At 44.3% G+C, this 21,998-nt stretch overlaps 1 protein-coding gene and 1 long non-coding RNA gene across 3 annotated transcripts; both read right to left on the minus strand.

Annotated features, from left to right (window-relative positions):
• Positions 1–2,971: 2,971 nt before the first annotated feature.
• On the minus strand, positions 2,972–21,254 carry LOC123024130 (transcription factor E3-like). 2 transcript variants are annotated; one of them, XM_044431504.1, is made up of 3 exons: positions 20,882–21,254; positions 10,701–10,816; positions 2,972–3,427 (listed from the first exon to the last, which is right to left on the minus strand). In XM_044431504.1, exons 1-3 carry the CDS (start codon positions 20,989–20,991, stop codon positions 3,360–3,362), a joined length of 294 nt encoding a protein of 97 aa, XP_044287439.1. In that variant the 5' UTR covers positions 20,992–21,254; the 3' UTR covers positions 2,972–3,359. The 2 variants fall into 2 exon arrangements, with proteins under 2 accessions (XP_044287439.1, XP_044287440.1); XM_044431505.1 differs by lacking the exon at positions 10,701–10,816.
• LOC123024132 lies at positions 14,643–17,616 on the minus strand. Its single transcript, XR_006414862.1, has 2 exons — positions 17,546–17,616; positions 14,643–17,269 (listed from the first exon to the last, which is right to left on the minus strand). It is a non-coding gene; the product is annotated as an uncharacterized LOC123024132 (long non-coding RNA).
• Positions 21,255–21,998: the final 744 nt, after the last annotated feature.

Raw genomic sequence — 21,998 nt, forward strand, 5'->3', positions numbered from 1 at the left:
CAGATCTAATTCCTTAAATCTATTTGTCACCTCTACTGTATATTCATCAGGGATATGATTTAGGTCATACCTGAATGGCCTAGTGCTTTTCCCTACTTTCTTCCATTTAAGCCTAAATTTTGCAATAAGAAGCTCATGATCTGAGCCACAGTCAGCTCCTGGTCTAGTTTTTACTGACTGTATAGAGCTTCTCCATCTTTGGCTGCAGAGCACATAGTCAATCTGATTTCTGTGCTGACCGTCTGGTGATGTCCATGTGTAGAGTCGTCGCTTGGGTTGTTGGAAAAGAGTGTTTGCTATGACCATCGTATTCTCTTGGCAAAATTCTACCAGCCTGTGCCCTGCTTCATTTTGTACTCCAAGACCAAACTTGCCTGTTATTCTGGTTATCTTTTGGCTTCCTATTTTAGCATTCCAATCCCCCAGGATGATAAGGACATCATTTTTTGGTGTTAATTCCAGAAGGTGTTGTAGGCCTTCATAGAACCGGTCAACTTCAGCCTCTTCAGCACCAGTGGTTGGGGCATAGACTTGGACTACTGTGATGTTGAATGGTTTGTCTTGGATTCGAACTGAGATCATTCTGTCATTTTGGAGATTGTATCCCAGTACTGCTTTTCCCACTCTTTTATTGGCTATGAAGGCTACTCCATTTCTTCTGAGGGATTCTTGCCCGCAGTAGTACACCTGATGGTCATCTGAATTAAATTCACCCATTCCTGTCCATTTTAGTTTACTGATTCCTAAGATGTCGATGTTCAGTCTTGTCATCTCTTGTTTGACCACATCCAGCTTGCCTTGATTCATGGATCTTACATTCCAGGTTCCTATGGAGTATAGATCTTTGCAGCATCAGACTCTCCTTTCACCACCAGATACATCTGCAACTGAGAGTCCTTTCAGCTTTGATCCAGTCGTTTCATTCTTTCTGGTGCTACTAGTACTAGCTCTCCACTCTTCCCCAGTAGCATATTGGACACCTTCCGACCTGAGGGACTCATCTTCCGGCGTCATATCTTTTTGCCTTTTGGTACTGTCCATGGGGGTTTTATGGCAAAGATAGTAGAGTGGGTTGCCATTTCCTTCTCCAGTGGATCACGTTTTGTCAGAGCTCTCTGCTATGACTTGTCTGTCTTGGGTGGCCCTGCATGGCATAGCTCATAGCTTCATTGAGCTATGCAAGCCCCTTTGCCATGACAAGGCAGTGATCCATGAAGGAGTCTGATAGCCATAGGGGATGGCTATGGGGAGTGAAGGAAGATACTCTGTGAGACCCACTGGTCATGCTTGGAAGAGGCACCAATGGGAGGGAGGTCTTTTCCCTGCCTTTCCTCAAAGACACTCCAACTGGTATGCATGGCTGTTGCCCCTTTCCCCACCCTCCATTTTATCCTCAGAAGAGCCCTATGAGGTAGGGCAGCCTGGGAGACAGTGACTGGCCCAATGAACTTTGGAGCCACCCTGGTCCCCCCACCCCGCCACTCCCCCAGACATGTTGGGCTCCAACAACAATCATTCCCAGCCAGGATGCTTGGAGAAGACCTTTCCCACGCTTTGCTAAAGCCAAAAATTTCAGGTGTGATAAATGGGCAACAGGAAAGCAGGCCTTCACTCTAAATTTAGAAACATAGAAACAGAGCGAGTCAGAAGGGACCTCCCGGGCCATCTAGTCTGACCTCCGGCACCAGCCGGCTCAGCTCATGACATGCCCACCATGTGCACATCCAGCCTATCCTTGAACACCCGCACCGATGGAGCCTCAACGACCTCTCAATGTTTAGAGAATACTCTTTCACAGGGAAACGAGGGCAGAGAACCTAGGAGCACTGGGGTGGGCAAAGCCAGATGTTTCGGCCTATGATCCCCCAGTTCCTACAGTATTACCTCTGTCAGCTTAGGCTGTCAAGAGGTATAGACTAAAACATTTGGAGGTCTGCAAGTTGCCCACTCTGGTAGCAGGTCTTGTGCTTTAGGAGGCTGGATGTAGCAGCCAGCAATGAATTCAGAGAGAATGGGATTTCCCCTTGTGTTGTTTGCTTCCCTTTCCCTTGTTTGCACTGCATGGGAGGACTGACTGCCTTAGCAAGTCCAAAGTTTCACATGGCTCAGAGAACAACCAGCAGCATCCATATCCTGTCTACGGGCCTAGGTTCGCAGCAACCTGCAGCGGAATCAGTGCCCTGCAATCTGGGACAGCTCCTTCCTTTGAAAAAAATATATCAAGGTGTTATCTGCCACACCATACTCTGAACGAGCTTGCTACAGAAAGACTCAGACAGAAACAGAGCATGACAGGGATAAGGCATGGATAAGCAAATGAAGAACCAGATTCGAATCCTAACTGCTAGGAAAATATCCAGGTTCCAAAGTCACCACAAGTCTTCCCCTGAGCATTTTAGACCTTGACGAAAAATCAGTATTTACCTTACTTTGCTGGGGGGAAATGCCTGGGAATTCTCAAATTAAACCGAAGGTCCCCTCCAATTCAAAAAATGTAAGCTTTCGAGCCTCATGAGGTTTGCTGAGACAATGGAAGTGTCATGCAATTTCTGAATTCTACTTGTGTGCAACACGTACGCGTCATCTCTGCTAAGGGAAACCACGACTGAATCTCTCACCTCACCTCTTTCATTTTCCATTTGGCTACAGCCATCAAATGGAATACAGGTCTGGGGCCTCCGAGTAGAAGCAAAGGGCCTATCTAAGGCTGGAATTCCATGGGCGTTTAAGCTGGAAAAAACCTCCGACAATGCCCAGCATGCTCCAGCCAACATGACTGGTTGGAAGGATGCTAGGAGCTGTCTAAATACGTATAGGATTGCACCAATGAGGGGCAACAGAAAGACTGCAAATATTTTGAGGCCTGAAAAACCCTACACCGAGGCACTAGTTGCTACATCTACCATCTTTGAAGCACAGAACAGACAAACTAGGTAAATATTTTATAGAGGAATGTGATAAAACATGTTATTATGTACCATCGAGTAATCTCCAACTTAAAGCAACCATATGAATGAACGCCCTTCAAAATGTCCTGCCCTTGACAACCCAGCTCAGTTCTTCTGAGTTCAAGGCAGCAGTTTCTGTTATAAAATCAATCCATCTCATATTTGACATACTGGAGAGAAAATCATCCTTTTGTTACTTACTAACTTGCATAGAAACAAGAGGAAATCACTGAGCAAAATCATGCAACGAAGCCCATCTGAAGCTGGAATATTCTAAGCACCTCCCCATCACCAGGTAACTGGTATGCAGAGAAGTCCCAGGTTGACAAAATAGTTCCAAGATGGCTACCATCTTGCATTCCTACCTGACACCAATGGGTTGGCTCTTGAGTTCGTAGAAGCTGTCACTGTTCAGTGAGAGGATATTTTCCAAGTCAATGTCGGCCACGATACCAGACTCTGGGAGCAAAGAGTTGAGGCTGTTTGAAGAAGCACATAAGGACTGAGTCACAATGACTTTTTGAACTGCAAGGGCTGTTATCCCCGGCGACTCAACCCCTCCAAGCCCCTCTCTCTATAGCAGGACACAGAACTTATCAGTCTCATCCAGTAAACCAACCATGCCCATTCCTGGAGAAAGTAGGCTTGCCATAATCATGCACATCCTAAGAACCTTCAAACTCTGCTTGCTTGAATACTAGGGCACAATGGTGGTGCCCTTCAAAAGTGCCCACATTTTTAAATTGATAAAAAGTGGCACCACTAGACTGGATCAGGTTAGTAAGATTACATTCTTATGGGCCTGCTCAAGTATCACTAGTTAGCAGGTTCTGCTCTCAAGTTCTTATTTGGAAAACCACTCATGTCTTGGGGCACTGAGTACCTTAAGGATCTCCTTTTCATGTATGCCAGGAGACTCAGGATCAGGGGCCTGCTCTGTTTCCCTACCAATTGAAGTTCAGCAGGATTGTGGTTCAATCCTTACGGCCTCCAACACCAGGCGAAAAACATGGCCTTTTACAGAAGCTTCTGGGATTGAACTGAATGCTGGTTTTCATTTTGCTCGTCTTGCTGGTGCCGCAAAGGAGCCATATCCTGTTTCACCACCCATCTGCCTACTTTTGGGGTGGAGGACGACTTCTGTTTTTGTTATCTGCTGCCATTGTGTTTCATCTTGTTTCCTGAGAGTGGATGCCTATTAATTGTTAACCTTTAATTGTTGACCCCAACCCGTAGTGTAGTTAGTCACTACAGATACTTCAGGAAATAAAGCAGACTTCATTAGTGAGACACCCCTGGACTTCCTTGGCATCTTCTTTTACCTCACAATTATTTCCACACTCTGAATAAACAGCCATGCAGGTTCTTCTTGCCCTATCCTGAGTATCTAGGGAGAACAAGCTGTGGGAGTTTCACACAGCCAAGTGGATACAATGTTATGGGCTGGGCAAGGGCAGCTTGAATATAGCCAGGCGGTATGGTGCGATAATTACAGTGCTGCACGAGGACTCCTGAGACCCGGGTTCAAACCCCCATTCAGTTCAGACACTCACTTGGTGACACTGGACCAGTCACTATCTCACTGGGGATTGTGGGGACAGATCATGTACATCACCCTTGGAAGGCAGAATAAGCACACGTGTAACAGTTGTGGCACTCATACTGAAGTATGACAGGCCACGGATACTGCCGAAAGTGAGTCAGGCCACAACCATGGCAACCCGCAACCCAGTTTGCGAGCTGAAGGAAGTCTCACGAAAGTAGACCTACACAAACCTGCCTGTACGAGAGTTGTGTGTGAAGTTTCTATAGCGCTGGTCTGTGTAAATAAGCGGCAGCTCCATTGTACCTATATTGTACATACAGTTTCTTTTGCCATGCAAAGTAATTGCAGGAGCAGACGAGACACATGTTGTCACTAAGGGCTTGCTATGCTGCAAGATTAATTCTGTTTCTTGTTCTGTAAGTGCAACTGGATGATGGCTCTCAGTGATGCAGATTCAGGACTCAAGAATGAAATCTCCTCCTTCAAGTGCAACACATCTCAAATGATGACAGTGTGGGGTAAACATAGGCTTTTTCATTCTGCAAGATAACAGGTTGAAACCCTATACTAAGCACAGCCATCCAATCACTTGAGCAGATTAAAAATGGTCAAAAAAATAAAACCAGGTTTTTAAACATTGGATTTTTAAAATAATCTTAAGTAAATACTAAATTTCTTGTTTTTAAATATAAATTATAATTAAATTTCATCTGAAAAATGCTGAATGTACACTTACAGTCTCATGAAAACAGATTAATGGGTCTCTCACACTGATTTACATTGGCAAACACGGGCATTAATTTTACTTGTAGCAGTTGGATTGCTGGACTGGGATTCAGGAGACCCCAGATCTGGTCCTCACCTGGCCATGAAGAAACTCTCTGAGTGACTCTGGACCTGCTGCTGACACTCAGCTAAACCTACCTTACAAGGTTGCTGTGAAGACTACTATGCAAGCCACTTTGGGTTCCTCACAAGAAGAAAAAGGTGGGATTATAATATGAGAAAGGTGGTGGTTTGGTTCAGTCTAACTACCAGCTTTTGAAAAGTTCTGAAATTCCCGTTTTTGCTTCTCATTTGCAAAGACTGGGGCTAGCTAAGACCGTTTTTCTGCATTGGTGTAGTGAGGGAGCTGTGCCAAGCAAGAGAGATGAAATACTTAAAGGACAATATAATGGCACAGATTTAAAAAATGATTTTAACATTATTTTTCTAGAATGTTTTCTATATGTAAATAGGATTTTCTTATGTTTCAGTCATGTAAAGATGAAGGACACAATCCTATGGCTGCCTGGACTAAAAAATTCCTACGATTTCTAATGTTCCCCAGCCAGCCATGCTCCTGTAGGTATTAGTCAGATGAGAGACTCTGTGCTGGAGTATTTTAAAGATATTCCCTCTAGAGGTAACAAAGGAAAGTGGGCAAAATATATTAAGTGAAAAAACAGGCCTGTTTGCACAATCAAAGTTGCCATGCCTGTCTGAGGATGGTTTCCTCCTTGAACAAACCATACCACTGGGGTTCAGATGATATAGCAAGCAGTACCTGGGCAGGAAAATAGGCCAATGGTACCCAGCAACACCAGCAAGTACCATCAACTGAAACATGCAAACTGGGTCCATGAGATATAAACCCTGCATGCAGAAATGAAGCCATGTTAACAAAATTTTATTTAGTTGCAAACTAAACAGGATTTAAGAGTCAGATTTGTACATGATATTCAGGAAATAGATGCAAAGCTTTTTATTTTGCTGATCTAGATCAATCCACCTGGCCACCCACTTATCTCACATTTCTGAATTTGGGGGGAAAGGTGTCTGATGCTTCAGAAATATGGATTTGTGTCTGTGTGTGCACGCGCGCCAATACCATGCATAAGGGATAAGTTATTTACCAGCAGTTCTCACAACAGTCAGAGGCAGAGAATGCTGCTCCTCTGGAGACAATTTCTAAACTGCTGTAACAGTCAGTCTACATATGATTTTTCTGAAATTTGATCTGCTTATACAACTTAACAAAGAGATTTTTAACATCAAAATTTTATATTATTAAGGAAATTATATTGATTCTTTATAGGGAACAGAACATTGTAACAATGGCACAATACTAAAAAAATCACTTTGCCTTTAACTAGTGTAAAACTACTGCAGCTCTGATTAAACTAATCAGAGCATGATGGTCTTTGATAACATGTTGGGCATGTTCAGATAAACATTGTTCTGTGATATTCTGCAGCCATGTAGAGATAAGAAGGCAGAAGAATTCAGTTGTGGAAAGGCTGGAAATAGATCCCTTGTCTATCAGATTTTAGAGAAACCTCCAAGAGAAGAAAGTAACTTGGTGATTACAGAATTTGCCACATACTGGATACTTTTACAAAATGCAGAGTCATGCACATCAGAATGAAAAAGAAGAAATCCCAGCTTTGGATCTAAACTAATGCAGCTTTATTGTTTTTTTGTTTTTCTTATATTTGTCCCACATCTTTTTCTTGCAAGGAACCCAAAAGGGTTACACAATCCTGTTCTTGATTTTATCCTCACACCAACCAAAGACTGTCTACTTTGAAAATCAGCAACTGGCCCAAAGTCACCCAGTGAGCTCCATGGCCAGGTGGGGTCTAGAGCCCTCGTCTCCCATGTCCAGGGCGACCATTGCTGTGCTTGTGGAAATAAAGGCTTCAAACACCAATTGGCCATATGACGTCATGGAAGATTCCTAAACATTCCAATTGCTCGTAATGCCACCCACATTTTTAGCTTTTGGGAGGGAAGGATGGATTTTCCATTTGGCTGGAATAAAAATCTCCCACAGGCCCTTGGGGAAAGTAGGAGTAGCTTTGTGGGGCAGGCTAAGAATGGGGAGAAACTTTCCCTGGACAGATGTGTAAAAGCGAAGAGAGACAGTGAGACAGCACTCCAGAGCAGGCTGAAAAAGAGGAAACCGAGCAGTAGGGGGCTTAAGGGAGTGGGCAGAAAAGACAAGGAACTTAGGCAATGAAAGGGGAAGCTGGGAGAGGCTGTATGCATGTGCTACTCGCCCTACCATAAGGATGGGCAAAGGAGGCAGCATAGCCTATAATGCGGGATAAAGGGCATTCATTTGCAGGCAAAAGGTCAGGAAGGCAACAGGTTGTCCTACTCTCCTATCCTGTTCATGGAATGTTTATAATAGGAAATATGCAGCACGTACGTTAGTAGCAAAATGGCCACTGCCAATACAGGCAAGGAGTGGCTGGAGAAAGCAGGTCACAAGGAGCTCTGAAGGATGGGGCCTCTCCTTCCATAACTGGGCACCTACCACAATTCCCCACCCACAAGTGCTTTGCTAGTTAGCATAAGCAAAGGTGCTGCCCAACAGCACTGGGACCAAGCATGTTTGAGAGGACAAATGCCTGATGATAGTGGCCATGAATGGTGTGGCAAGAAGGGCAGAATTTCCAGAGTTGACCCCAGACATTTTGGTACCTGAGGTGAAGAACATTATGTCATCCCACCCCCCCACCCCTCAGAATCCCAGATGAAGAACTTTCAGCCTAGCTAACTTAGGGGGCACAGACAGGCTGAGTGGCACACAGCTCTCTGTCCCAACCTTTTACCACCCCTCAGCTGCTGCTGCCTGAGGCAATTGCTTCTCTTTGCTTTATAGGAGAGTTGGCCCTGAGCATTTCACATGCCATTTGGAACAAGCAGCCAGTTCTTAAGCTTTAGATTTCAAGCAACTAGTCCATTTTGATCTGAAAGACTGGAAAGTTCATTGATGCCATCACCTCAGAGAAGCCCAAAAAAAGGCAAATTCAAAAGGCAATCTTCAGAAAGAGAGTGAAAATAAGACAACAGGTATTTTATTGACATTACATAAACCCAGTGTATATCCATGTTCAAGATAACCCATCTCTAAAAGTATGAATACACAGTGGGGAAATATGCAGAAAAAATCTTGAGATGATATGGAGAGGGCAAATATCTTTGTTATGAAGATGGAACAGATTGATATACCCTTCATCCTGTATTATGGGGTACCTTTAGTACCCCAGGTATACATTCTGTTCTGTAATTTCATAGAAACACAAAACAGTAGAGTTGGAAAGGACCAATAGGGCCATCCAGTTCAACCCTGGGCTCAATGCAGGACCACAAGTTAAATCATGCTTGATAAATGGATGTTCAACTGTCTCTTGAATGCCCCTGGTATGGGAGAGCCCCCCCCCCCAAAAAAAAGTCCTACTGACTTATTCTTCTACGACATTGAAAGAAAGTGCCTGGTCCAAAATGTCCCCAAATTTCAGTTTCTTTTACTTTTTTTATAAAAAGAAAATGATTGGGGAGGCAACATCATACCAAATGCACCACAGAAATAGCTTGATGGGGTGACTTTGTGCCCGCAAAAAAAGCTCTGAAAAGAAGGCACAAAGCAAGGTTCGATTCAGATAACCTTGGTCTCATTTTAAAGCTAAAGTTCTAAACTAAAGCCTCCAGCAAACAAAACAAAAATCCATTGAGGGAAAGCTGAAACTTTGGTAAGATTTTTAATGTTAATAGGCCAAGCCACTGATTTGCAGAGAAAAGTCCATAGACTTGCCATTGTTATGAACAGTGCTTTTTTTGTAAGAAAAACGGTGCCGGAACTCATGAAAATATTTACCTTTCACACATAGTCAATCACTGTACACACACCCACACATGTCAGTTGTGTAACGAAACATAACGGTTGCTGCCTGCAGTAAGCACTCAGCACGCAACAACATGACCAATCACAAGCCGAGCAGTGCCACAAGCTGAGCAGCGCCATCACAACCAGCACGGATGAAGTACGCATGCATTGGATTCGACACACAAGCAGCCTGCATGCACCATTTTAATGATTTTGCCGCCAACCTGCTACAGGGCGATTTGAATCCACGTGGACCAAACATCAAATTTTCAAAAGTTACTTTTAAAACTTGGAAAATCTGTCGAAAAAAGGTGCCGGAACTCCATTCCGGTGCATTCTATGACAAAAAAAGCACTGGTTATGAAAATGTTTTTGGTTTGCACAGCCTCAGAAGGAATTAAAAGTTAATTTACCTGGGTTTGCTAACAGCTGAAAGCCATTCTTATGCTGATTATTATTAATTCCATTTCAACACTCTCTGGGTGGTTTACATAGTCCATAAAAACAAATGATAAAAGTACAATAAAAATATCATAAAAGCAGAAAAATATTAAAAAGACAGCTAAAAACAGACAATAATGATTGCAACCCTCTGAGGCAAAACTCCAGCCAGAACAAAGACTGTTAGGATTTTGCATTTTAACAGCCACACTTATTTTTAGTCTTACACTTTTGCCTGCAGTTATAAAGTCACCCCAAAAATGACATCTATTGGGATTTTTTAAAAAAGTAGGATATTAAAGCTGGCACTGGAGAACACAGGGCCCTTTAGAAGTTGTTGAACTGAAACTCCCATCTCCCCTCACCATTGGCTATGCTGGCCATGGAGCTTCATTTCAACAATATCTGGACAGCCACATATTGGCCCTTTTAAACTTAGCATAAGCTTGCAAGATTATGAAGAGTGTGGAAAGAGACAGAGACAGTCTGCTCAGAACACTAAAACAGGAGATTGTGTGTGTGTGTGTGTGTGTGTGCGCGCGCGCGCGCGCACATTCCAATAATAGTTATCATGAAAAGCAGGCCTTTTTCTTCTTCACAGACTTATGGTGTTCCTCTCATTGTCACAAGATGCAAGAACAATAGCTCAGATGACTTTCAAAACAGATTAAGCCTGCCTGTCATGAATTCATCTAATAAAAGCTTGCAGTGACAATAGCCAATGCAGAGGCCTCCACATTCAGGAACAATCTACCTTGAATTAAAAAATGCCAGGGACAGGAGAAAGGGGGAACCCCCCCCCCCATAAGCTTCCTAGATACTGTTGAGAACAAAGTGCTAGAATAGTTGGCCTCTGAGCTGTACCATAATTCTTAGGATTTTAGCTCCCCTGGATTCCCACCATATGGCTTTCCTGTACATCATTCTATGTAGTAGCAAGCTTGCTATCTGAATCCACCAGTTTCCACAGGATGCCTCATTTCCAAACCAGGGCACTCCGAATAGTCATCACCCACCATAATTCAACATCTATGTCATACTCCCCAGTACTGGTCTTGCATCTCAGTAGCAGCTGAGGACCACTGCAAGATTTGGAAGAAATGAGTGATACCTGCCCAGTGGCAGCATCCATGAATGCAGAGGAGAGCCAAAACAGAGCCAGAGAAGAAGGAGCTGTCGCCGTGAGGGGTGCTGACTACTTTCTCTTCATCCCAGCAAAGCACAGAGCTGGAGAAAAAAAAGTTAAACCTCACACCAAACTGGCAACCAAAGATTTAAGACAGAACAAAAGAGGAGTGAAGAGGACGTTCCTGAACCACAAAGGAGGAGCTGTGTGATCGGTGCGACAGGTGAGCGGCTAAAAATGGAGAGAGTTTCTCTTCTAGCGTGCCAAATATGACGAAGTGGAAAAAACACTCTCACTGCTAAGGGACAATACAGAATTTTACAACCAGAAAAAAATGGTTGTGCTGGAGCCTGAGCCTGAGCCTGGAAGAATGGACGAAATATCAGATTTTGCTGCCATCCTGACACAATGCAGTGAAACACCCTTCTGCTTTGGCTGAAGTACAGCATCCCTAAACATTACCATGAATGTATCTTCACATTAAATAATGATCAAGAGTGTTTCCAATAATAACCCTCAGCATTTAATTGCAAGGGTTCAAAGAACATCACTTACAACTATTTCTGGAAAGAGCCCTGGGATGGAGCTGAGTATTATTATTGCATTTTGCAGCTGTGGGGGCCCAGGACAGCAGTGCTGCTGAGCGATTCTAGACCATGAACTTAATGGTCTTACTGGGGGAGGGAGGCTTTAGAGAGTTTGGTGCAACTTCAGCTGTGAAGCACACAACTAACAGATGTCTTTTACAACCCCCTGCAACCATATTTCCGTCTCTTACAACTCCTTCTACATTCTTGAGATGCTAGAACAATAAAACTACTTGCCAACTCTGGTTTAAAAACAAAATGTTATGAGCATGTGCAGTTTGTCCTTTTCAACCTACTTAAATCTCTCCCTCACTAAAGAGCCAGAGTGCTGTTGCAGTAACTGTGCCAGACTGGGCACCTAGGAGGTCTAGGTTCTAGTCCTCATTCAGCTGTTAAGCTCCCTGAATGACCCTGGGCCAGTCACAGGTTCTCAAGCCAACCTACCTCACAGGGCTGTTGTTGTGAAAATAAAATTGAGCTTTTCAGCTGCTTTGGATTCCTCCCGAAAGGAAAAAACAGGTGGGATATACATGCAATGCAATAATGATGATGATGTAGCACCATTATGCCCCAGGAATTAAATGAAATTTCCTGGTACTGCCCTGCTGCACCTGCGCTCTGGGTAGTCATTCGCCCGCTCCCAGCTGCAGGGCCCTGGACTTTGGCAGAAGTTGCTTCACCTGCAACTTGGTGAGACTGTGGCAAAGTCAAGATTTGAAACAGAGACTTTCTGGTTCAGCCGCACTGTTGCTTGTGCCTCAGTGCTCTTACTGCCTGCTGCATGTTTATGCATGACTCACCACCATTATCAAAGAAACTGTAGTGTGCAGGAGACACACCAATGGGGAAAAGGACAGGAATCCTGGAGTCCCTTAAAACTAATGTACAATGAGCCTCTATACAGAAACATAATTATTGACTGGATCCAGCCATATGGAACTTTTGGAGTCTGTTCCTGTTCAGTTCCCTAGCACAAAGTGCTGGCTTTGACCTATAAAGGTCCTAAATGACTTGGAATAGGGTACCAAAAGGACCGTGGGCTTCCTCATATACCTATTATTAAGGGACGTTTCAGAAGCCCTGACCCATACTTCCCACGCACCATTCTCAGTAGGAGGGTGCTGATTTAAAAAAAAAAAAAAAAAACCTGCTTTCTCAGCTGTAGCACTCTTTCTGTAGAACTCCCTTCCTAGAAAGACTGTCCTGTCACCATCTTGGGTTTTTTTCCTTCCCAGTGTCAGAGGATTTTTTTAAAAAAAACTGCCCAGACTGTTTTGTCTGCATTTTTATGCTGGATTTTTATGCTTCTGCAAATTATTACTTTTTCATATTTCTGACATTTACTCTCTGTTATCTTCTAAATTGTACACAGCTCTAAGAGTCAAAGCCGAAGAATGAATAAATGAAAAAGCGGCACCCAAAGGAATAACAACTGTATTATGGCATTGGGGGACCCGAGTACACTTCATCAGATGTAAAACTGATGAAGTTTCATAGAGTACAGTGCCTACTTCATCACAAAAAGCTCTCCAAGGGAGAGTCAAACCACTGGGCCATTTTGCTCTTTAATGTATGTTCCACACTTAGCTGGAACATCAAGAACTACGGCCACATCTCCATGTGATTTGCAATTGGTTGGAACCCCCCACTCCTCAATTATGTTGTTGAAATCATGGCAGGGGGATCAGAATGTGTGTGGAAACTCTCTGTGGACGCAGTTCCCTAACCTGTAATTGCACTAGGCATATTTCTGCCTTGAGCATCCAGCTCCAGTTGGTGGACTTCGAGGTTCAAGTGTTTTTTGAAAAAGTAAATCTTGGAAGCTTAAAATCTGCCTGTGTCAGACCACACAACTGACTAGCTGCAGCTCCCCAGGGTTCCAGGCAAGGAGTTTTCAGTCCTGAGCATCTCCAGGGAGGGCTGGGAGATTCTGCTTGCAAACATGTGCTCACCTACTGCCTATCCCCCCAACCCTATCAGATATATTAAGTAGGCAATAGTGAGATTGATAGGTATTTACTTCACAGGAGTGAATTAGAGGGTGATTTTCAATTCAGTAGAGGAGTATCAGCCACCACCATCACCAATTCTCCCAGGTGGCATAATCACTAAGGGCAATCTTAGTGACTAGAGTGAGTGGAGTTATTCAATTCCCTTAATTTACTCTTCTGAAGTAATTATGTGGCCCCCAGGAGTCGGGGGAAGTGAAGAAGAAAAGATAAGGCATTGATAAAAGATAAGGATCTGTTCATCTATTTAGAAACAGATCGTCGGACAATTCAATATAAAACACTAAGAAGTCCAGGAATCAGAAACACCCCAAAAGGATTCAGTTCTGACACACTGTTTCCCTTGCTTCACCTTCATGTGGATCACAGGTCCTATCAGCCACACCCACCATGGCCAATTGTCTGAAATAATCAGGTTTGTAGTCCAAATATGACAAGGGATTGCCTCTTGTGTAAGGATTTCTGGATGGGGATGCATGCCTGCCACCCATGTGAGGCTCTGATGGGGTCCCCAAGTCCTTGCCTCTCGTGAGAACAGCAGGCGAGCTTGTGTGAGAGGCGGGCCCTCATGAGGCAACATGCAGGCAGACATCTCAGCAGCCTAGCCAGGTGGGGTCTGGGGCACACAATCCAGCCAGGAGGTGGGCAGGAGGGCAAGCAACCAGGTAGCACATGAGGTGGACAACTGGCCCAGTAGTGGACACGGCAGTGGTGTGGCAGCCAGGAATGTGCACTGGGAGGAAAGTCAGAGAGTGCAGGGGCAGCCCTTCAGGGCCCTCTCTGCCAGCAACTCAGGTGCTGCTAGGTAAACAGGGCAGCAGAAAATGGCCTCTCTTCCTGCTGAGCTCGCTGGTCAAAACAGGGAAAGTGTGCATGACCACTTCACAACTCACAAGAAGCCATGCTGAAATGTGGACACCTTAGAACACACCATGTCAGTTCTCCATGGTGATCCACAGTAACCAAACACTCCATGTTTCACCCTGCTTCTGGTATTCACACACAACTACATGCCATTCCTGCCATGACTTGTCCTTATGTATAAAAACAGCTATTGGGTTTGCAATGGCCTCTCACCTACTTGGCATCATAACACTCACACTGCAACTCCAGCCACTGTCGCCAAACTAGGACACCCCTACGTTTTGTTTCTGTTAGGGCCAACCTTCCCATGAGATAGGGTGCAGTATGGGCCTAAGGTGGCAAACACTAATGGAAAAGTGGGGGCAAGATATCAGAGCTGTACATGCCATGTGGCCTGCGCCACACCAACAATAGTAAAAGGGACTGGGGGAGAAAAGCTGTAAAAGCCAAAACAAAGACCAAAAGAAGACAGCTGCACCAATATTTATGGTTCCTATCCAGGGCATCCAGAAGAATGTATTACACCAAAGAACTGAATGTACATTTCTTGAAAAATTAACATTTCTGGAAAAATTAACAGCTTAAATAAAACATGCCTACACTTAGGAAGTATTACTCTGGCACATGATTACAGAAGACATTAATTTTTTAAATATCACAAACCAATTCAAAACTCAAAAACTTACTTTTTAGTAACATGCAAACAATGCTTAGAACTCCTGGCTTCTAACTCCTGGCTTGTTTACAACACAGAAAATATCTGTCTCTTGCACAGCAGAAATTAAAATTTGGTCTGAGACTGCTTGGAAAACTTGAAATTAGGTGGGAAATTCCTAAGTGGGGACAGGTCCAAAAACAACCCAAAGAAGACTAAGTATGCTCTGTGGTCACAGAATGCCCGAAGGCTGCTAAAAGAAGGGGGAATGAAATGTAGGATCCTCCCTTGAAAGGGGCATGGCTGGCTGAGATCCTAATCCTCCACACTGCAACATTTTGTTGCAGGTCCCGTGCTTTGCTGGAATATGAAACTGAAAGACTATCAAATGAGATGAATTACACTTAGTCATACTGTGCATATGAAGTTGTTAGTCACAGACTACCTTCAGAGGATTCACTGACTGAACCATGCAATTAATTTCAGCGATACACAATACCCATCTGTCAATCTAGCACAGGAAACCAAAACTCCAGTTCCTTACAGAAACACCTTATCAATGGGCTTCACCAATACCCCAAGTTTGTGCATCGCAGAAGGACAAACCAAACATAGCCCTATACACATGCCCATACTCGGTATCTAGATCTAGATTTATCTGTCTTTCTCATCTCTTACCAACAAGTCCTGCTAGCACAAGGTAGCAGTGCCTAATGGGCTCCTAGAAAAATATAGTCTGTAGCATACAGGTCTGTGTGGTTGGCCGCAAAAGCTCATCCATTTATTTACTTTCTTTGAGAAAGCAGGCATAGTATAGCAATTAAAAAGCACATCAGATGTGAGACTGATTTCTCCAGTTCAAGATCTCAGCTCAGTCATGAAATCAGGGCCTTCAGCAACCCATTACTTTTCCACTCTGGTCCTATTCGCTGGGGCTGACAGTCTATGTTGTATTCAAAGGACACCCAGCCTGCCTCCCTCCTACATCATCTAAGCAGCCAAAACTGGCCATCTAGGAGAAATACAGGGTGTGAGGCTTGGCAGTGATGAGAATCAGCATCACATTCTGCACCGTATGTTGGATGTTTGTACATCTCTGAGATCAGAAGGTTATATGCACTGAAGGTGAGGCCAAACAGGATTGCACTCTAAATGTTTTACCCCCACTCATGAGGAGGAGGAGCTGAGACACAGCCAGGATTCCTCTTGGTATGACTGTCCTTCCCTTTCCTAGGCCACCCCAAGCTCATGCCAGCTCTGAGTCGGTCTTTCAACTTGGGAGCTGCAGTCAGCATGGAAAGAACCACACCAGCTGTAAGGGCAAATGGTGGATACTCCAAAGTTGCAGTCCCAGCTGCCACAGTATTTAGCCCAGCCTGAATGCAGCCTTGAAGCTTGATATTCCAAACAAGTCAGCAACACAGTTCTTTCACAACCTCTCCTACATCCTTTGAAAACATCTGTTTACAGTCTCCCTAACATAGCATTCACACATATGGCAACCCACCATGTTAGTGCTTAATCTATAAAGTTCATTCCAGAGATGCAAAAAGTATGAAATACTTAATGAACTCTGATGCAAACTTCGAACATGCTAATCCAACATGGTTACCTCTCTGGCACAGATGTAGACATGAAAACAAATATATGAGCACACCCGAGAATCCAACAAACTCCCGTAATATGCTAATCCAAAAAACTCTTACCAGGAATTGACATATTGTTTTCAATGAGACACCTGCCACAAGTTAATTGTGCCGATGATCACACATACAATTTTTGAAACAAAAATTCATTATTCACATTCACTAACCACAATATGGTTTAAATATGCAAGCTGTCATTGGTATCAATGAAGTCATCACAGTGTTTAGTATTATTTTTTTACAGCATGATCATTGCTGCCAACAAAGAATGAAAAAAGTATTAAAGGCAGCTTTTGTTTCTTGCAATAAATGGTCATGTGGATTTGTTCACTGTTGCTGATCAGCCTTCTCTAATCTGGTCCCCTCAGTAAGAACTGTACTACAAGGCTCTGCATCTTCAGCCAAGATGGGTTAGGCTGTTGTTGATCCAGCACAAGACTTCCTTCAGCAGCTCAGAAAATGACATCATATCATCTATGTTGAGGTTTTGGTAACAAGCACCTCAGCCAACTTATGAGTCTTTCTGGCTAATGGGACAGGATATAAATCCAATCAATCAATCAATCAATCAATCAATCCATTAACTGGCTTAAATTCTGTAACAAGTGAACTGGCACAATAATAGCAAAAGCCACCATTATACAGCATTCTACAGAAGTTGAAAGGCTTCGCGTATGTTCTCCTGATGTGCTCCTTTGGCAGCCTTCTCCGGCACGTGCCTTCCTGATCGGTAAAACTACCAAGGCACAATCCCAGGAAGCATTTACGTCGGTTGAAATGAATGGATCTTCCTCTGAAGGGAAAAAATGTTAGCTAAAGAATCGAGGGACACACGCTAAAAATAAATCGGATATTAGACAGAAATAAAATCCAAAGATTCACAATACGTCGTTTGCTCTACAGCATTTCGCATATTAATTTCTGCGCGTGTAGGGCAGAGAGCTGAGAAAGAATTTGAAAGAGAAACCCAACCCACAACTCCTGAACTCGGAGTATTACTTCTCCGATTTCTTCTGACGGATATGGAGGGAAAGAAGTTTCCTAATGATCGGGCCCAGCTCTCGCTCACCTCCTCCTCCACTCCAGCCAGCCACTTTTCCTAGTTTGCCTGCTGCGTGCGCGCGCAGGCCAGCCTGCCTGGCCCGCAACCGGGCTCCGGGCAAGCGGGGGGGAGGCGGCGTGGAGTAGAGTGGAGTGGAGTGGGGCGGGGCGGCGGGGCGGGGACGGCTTTGCACCCCAGGCTACCCTCCTGGCCGCTCGGCTCGCGCGGAGATCCAAGCGCGCCCCCAGTTTCCTGCCGCACGTTAGGCCTCTGCAAAGCGCTTGCTGCATTTCCTGGAGCAGGCCATTTTGGAAAAGCGTTTTGAACCCGGCATCACTGAGTGGCGTGAGGCGCAGCGGAGCAGAGGGAAACCCGAAGCCACCCGCGCGCCAGAACCCCGATCTGCTTTTCCACAAAGTGAGCCAAGAGCCCCGCTCCATGCGACAAAAACGCAATCTCCGCGCCGCATCCACAAACGCGCCCTTGTTTTGGAGCTATTAATAGCGCGCCCACGGAGGAAGGATGACACGCTTAGAGCCGAGGGAAGGCACTGCTCGGCGCTGCTCAGCGTTGCGGCCAGGGGGCAGCACTGAGCCCCCGTTCTAGCCCCCGCTCCCTCGAAGGCACTCCCTCGTTCCAGTCTCCATGGGGAACCTCCTTAAAAGGGCCACGCCTGGATTCCTCTTCTTAAGGGAATTTTTTTTCTTGCCGAGGCAACGTTATTCATACAGGGATACGCCAGCGAAGCACCCTGGGCTAGAGAAATAATTTACAAACTTTGCAGGGAAATCTGGGAAGCAATAATGTAATGGGGGCTTATTGATTATTATTATTATTAAGAAGAAGAGTACAGTTGGATACAGTATTTTATTTTATATAACTATTTTAGGCTGCACTGCTATACTTACTTACCTTGGGCTAAGTCCCATTAAGCTGAGTGAGGCTTACTTGTAAATAAGGGAATTGCACTGGTAATTATTACCAGTATGCTTATGTTGTACCAGTAGTGCTGCATACAGCTGAATCTTTAGAGCTGCAGTCATAAACACTTGCTTATGAATAAGCCACACTGAACTTGCAGGACTTCCTCTCATCCAAACATACAGGGGACTGGGTTTTTGGATATCCTTTTCATATTTGATGTGAAGTTGTTAAATATTGACTGGGACTTTGCTTCCAAGCAAGTATGTGTAGGATGGCAGCCATGCAGAGTTTCCGGTCCTATTTATTCAGAAGGACATCCCAGTGTGTTCAGTGGAGCTTGTTCCTCTTCCTGCCTCCTCCCACCTCTTCTTTCTTTTTCTCCCTCAAGTGATACCTCTGTATTTTTCACTTTTCCAACATCGATACTTTGGCCTACCATGGGGATTCCAAAAGTGTACCTTATTTAGGGGAAGCCCCATCTCCTTTCCCATCTATAGGTATTTGGACCACTTAAGGGCACAATCCTGTACAAGTTTAGACAGAAAAAGCTTGCTGTCTAAACTTGCATAAAATTGTGCCTTAAGTTTGCTATTAGAGGAAATGATGATATCAAATATGATTGAATACGGTATTATCTCCATTTTGCAGATGGATAAAACTGAGGCTGGGAAAATGTCTCATCAGTAGCTATATACTAATCACATATTCTATGCAGGCCTAGACAGAAAAATAGTCTGTAACTCCTAGAGTTCCCCAGGCAATCTTAAGACTTTTTTTTGGTCTAAACATGCATGCATTGGCATGCTATGCCTAAGCCAGAAGTGAACCCAGTTTCTGAGGTCCATACCAGCTTTCAGGTATCATAGGTCCACATCAATATCTACTCGTATCATGCCATGAATTTACACATTCAAGTCCATAATTTCCCCATCCATGCAGCTACAGTTCAAGGAGTGTGTGTAAACTACTGGGGCTTATTTGGAGATGTTTGACCTGAGATTAGAAAGCCAAGGGATAGAATACAACTGTTTCTGTCTCTTCCAGATAAATTTAGCTCTCTTGCTTTAATCATTATAGACCACTGATAGAACTATTGTTAGAACAGAGAAATCGTATCTCCCTAATCCTTAATCTATGGGTGTGTGTTTTTCAAACCCAAGTACACCAAGACAGCATATCTCAGCAAAAGTCCAGCTTTTTTTTCCCAGAGACAGAGAGCCTTTGGAGAAGGAGGGGATTTTAAAATTAGTCCAAGGTTTGTACTCAGTGCAAGACAGCACAAGACTAGTACTCAGAGATTCAGGTAAAAGTTGACATCAGCAGAATTTTTAAAAAAGTAAAAAAAACAAGAAGTGAAAACTGCACACACAGGGAGACACTTCTGTCAGCAAAACTGAAGGAAACTGAATCACTTTTCTTCCACAACCATCATTTCCACCAGCCTAAATGCAGAGATATCATTTTGTTGTTTTCTGCAAATTCAAAGTGCGGGGCTGGAAAAACACTAGCAACTGGGAAAGCCTGGGCTTTTGTGTCTCTGTTCCAAGATTCAAGTCCCTGCCCAGCCAGGATCTCTATTTTAGGGGATTTCCTATTCCCTGAAGAATTTGGATATTCTTGGTATGATTCATCTTACTTAAGATGATGGCCAACCCTCTTGAAGCCATGCATTGCAGGTGCAACTGTATAAGCAAAGAGTGGCAAGAGAAATACACTTAGTGCATGTTCAGAGACACCTTTTCCTCTCTCACCACTGTTACTGCTTCCCATGTCCCAGGCTTCTGCTACTAAATCCAGAGATGGCAGAAACAAAGCAACACCCAAAGTAATATTCTGCACGTTACAAAGAATTAAGTATAGATTAAAGTCGTACAATTAGTAAAGATGTAGAAAACTATAAGGAAGCTAGTACTGGAGCACAGACATCTCAAAGAACCTCCTCTTTTATTTCCCTAACCAAAAGACAACATTCCTCTTCCTGTTTTTTTGTTTTTTTGGTTTTGGTTGAGGCAAGAACGGGAGAAGAAATAATCAGAAGTCCTGACTCTGCATTCAGTGCTCTACATCCTTCCCCATGTTGCTACTCTTTGACACATTATTTCTGTGTATAAGAACACCCTTTCAATTGACTGCACACACAGGCCGACCTTTTGACAGCAGATCAGCACATACAAGGTACTCCCCAAGATCTTGTCCATGTGCCTCAAGAAGTTTGAACAAAAAAAAGCTTATGGATCTCCGCCCTTCTTGCACAAGGATTCAGTCGTGTAAATATACACTGGGATGTCATTCACACATACAACAGCCCCCACCCCGTCCTCTCCTAGTACTAATACGGCTACACCAACTCACACCCATCCGCTTCATCCTCAGTCCCGCCCCATATCCACCCCGTCGTACCTGCACCCCTGCAGGGGGGAGCCCTGCCTTCGAACTCACCTGAGCAGCTGGAGGGCGTCAGTCGAGCGTAGATCCTCCACTAGGACATAGACAGTCGCGGGGGGCGGCTCAGGGTTGGGGGGCCTCTCGCTCGTGTCATTGGACATCATTCCCCTGACCCCCCCCCAACTGAATCCTCCCTGGAATGCGATCGAGGGCTCTCCGCGGCTAATAGGATGAGAGCTGGTTCACTTCTAAGCTGGATACAAATTATTTAAAAAGTGCAAATCAAGGAGAAGGCCCCGGAGGCAGGGGAGTCGGTCAAAGCTCGCCGGAGATCAATAAAAGAACCGTCTCCTCCCAAAGCCTGAGAAAAACATCCAGCCGGAGTATTGCTTCATTTTCCGGCTCAAGCTGGAGGGGGAGGCAGCGGGGAAGGGGGGGGGGGGATCTCAACGGGAAATGACATCAAACTGGGAGCCACCCACTGGCGAAGGTGGGAAGTTGTAAAAGAAGGGCGGGATGGGACGGGATGTGCTGAAAATGAAAGATCGGTGTCGAGCAAAAAGCAGTTTCTTGTGGACTTGCTTCTTCTGATCGTTGCTTGGCCTGGGGTGTGATGTGACTAGCGACCGTGCTCCTGCGTATGCGCTGAGTGACCGCCAGCAATAAAGGATACAGGTTTTGGGGGTGGGGGGGAATATATATTTCGTATAAATGTCACATAGCGAGATTCAGACCACTGTTGTAAATCAAATCACAGCGAAGCTTTGCTGCCACGCATTCTTTATTTTATTCCTTTTCTAACACACAAGATAAGACTGCCACATTTGAACAAAAGCACCTGCAGAATACATTTTGCCACCCCACCTGTAAATAAGGTTTTATTATCAACATCTGACAAACCTTCCTTAGGTTGCAATCCTGTCTTTTTTAACATGGGACTAAACCCCACTGAATTCAGTGGGACTTCTTAGCAGAGACTAATCGAGTTGCACTGTAAGATTCTTGTTACTTTTTAAATTTCACAATAAATTATTCAGGGTAAGTGCCCACTGCCCTGTTGCCTTATAACTTGAGATGTGCACAAAATTAGCCTCCTAACTCTCACATTTTCATTTATCTCCCATCATTTTCTGGAAGGAGACAGAGGCACTTTGCATAATCCTGCTGCTCT

Source organism: Varanus komodoensis, unplaced genomic scaffold (assembly GCF_004798865.1).
Source record: "Varanus komodoensis strain SLA01 unplaced genomic scaffold, ASM479886v1 scaffold22, whole genome shotgun sequence".
Lineage (NCBI taxonomy): Eukaryota > Metazoa > Chordata > Lepidosauria > Squamata > Varanidae > Varanus > Varanus komodoensis.

What these genes read in the sequence shown, in the direction of transcription:
- LOC123024130 (XM_044431504.1), bottom strand. Translation starts at nt 20,991, where the DNA reads ATGATGTCCAATGACACGAGCGAGAGGCCCCCCAACCCTGAGCCGCCC. An exon ending in GACGCCCTCCAGCTGCTCAG is followed by an intron (nt 10,817 to 20,881) that starts GTGAGTTCGAAG and finishes TTTTTTCTCCAG; the next exon opens with CTCTGTGCTTTGCTGGGATG. An exon ending in TGGATGCTGCCACTGGGCAG is followed by an intron (nt 3,428 to 10,700) that starts GTATCACTCATT and finishes TTCTTCAAACAG; the next exon opens with CCTCAACTCTTTGCTCCCAG.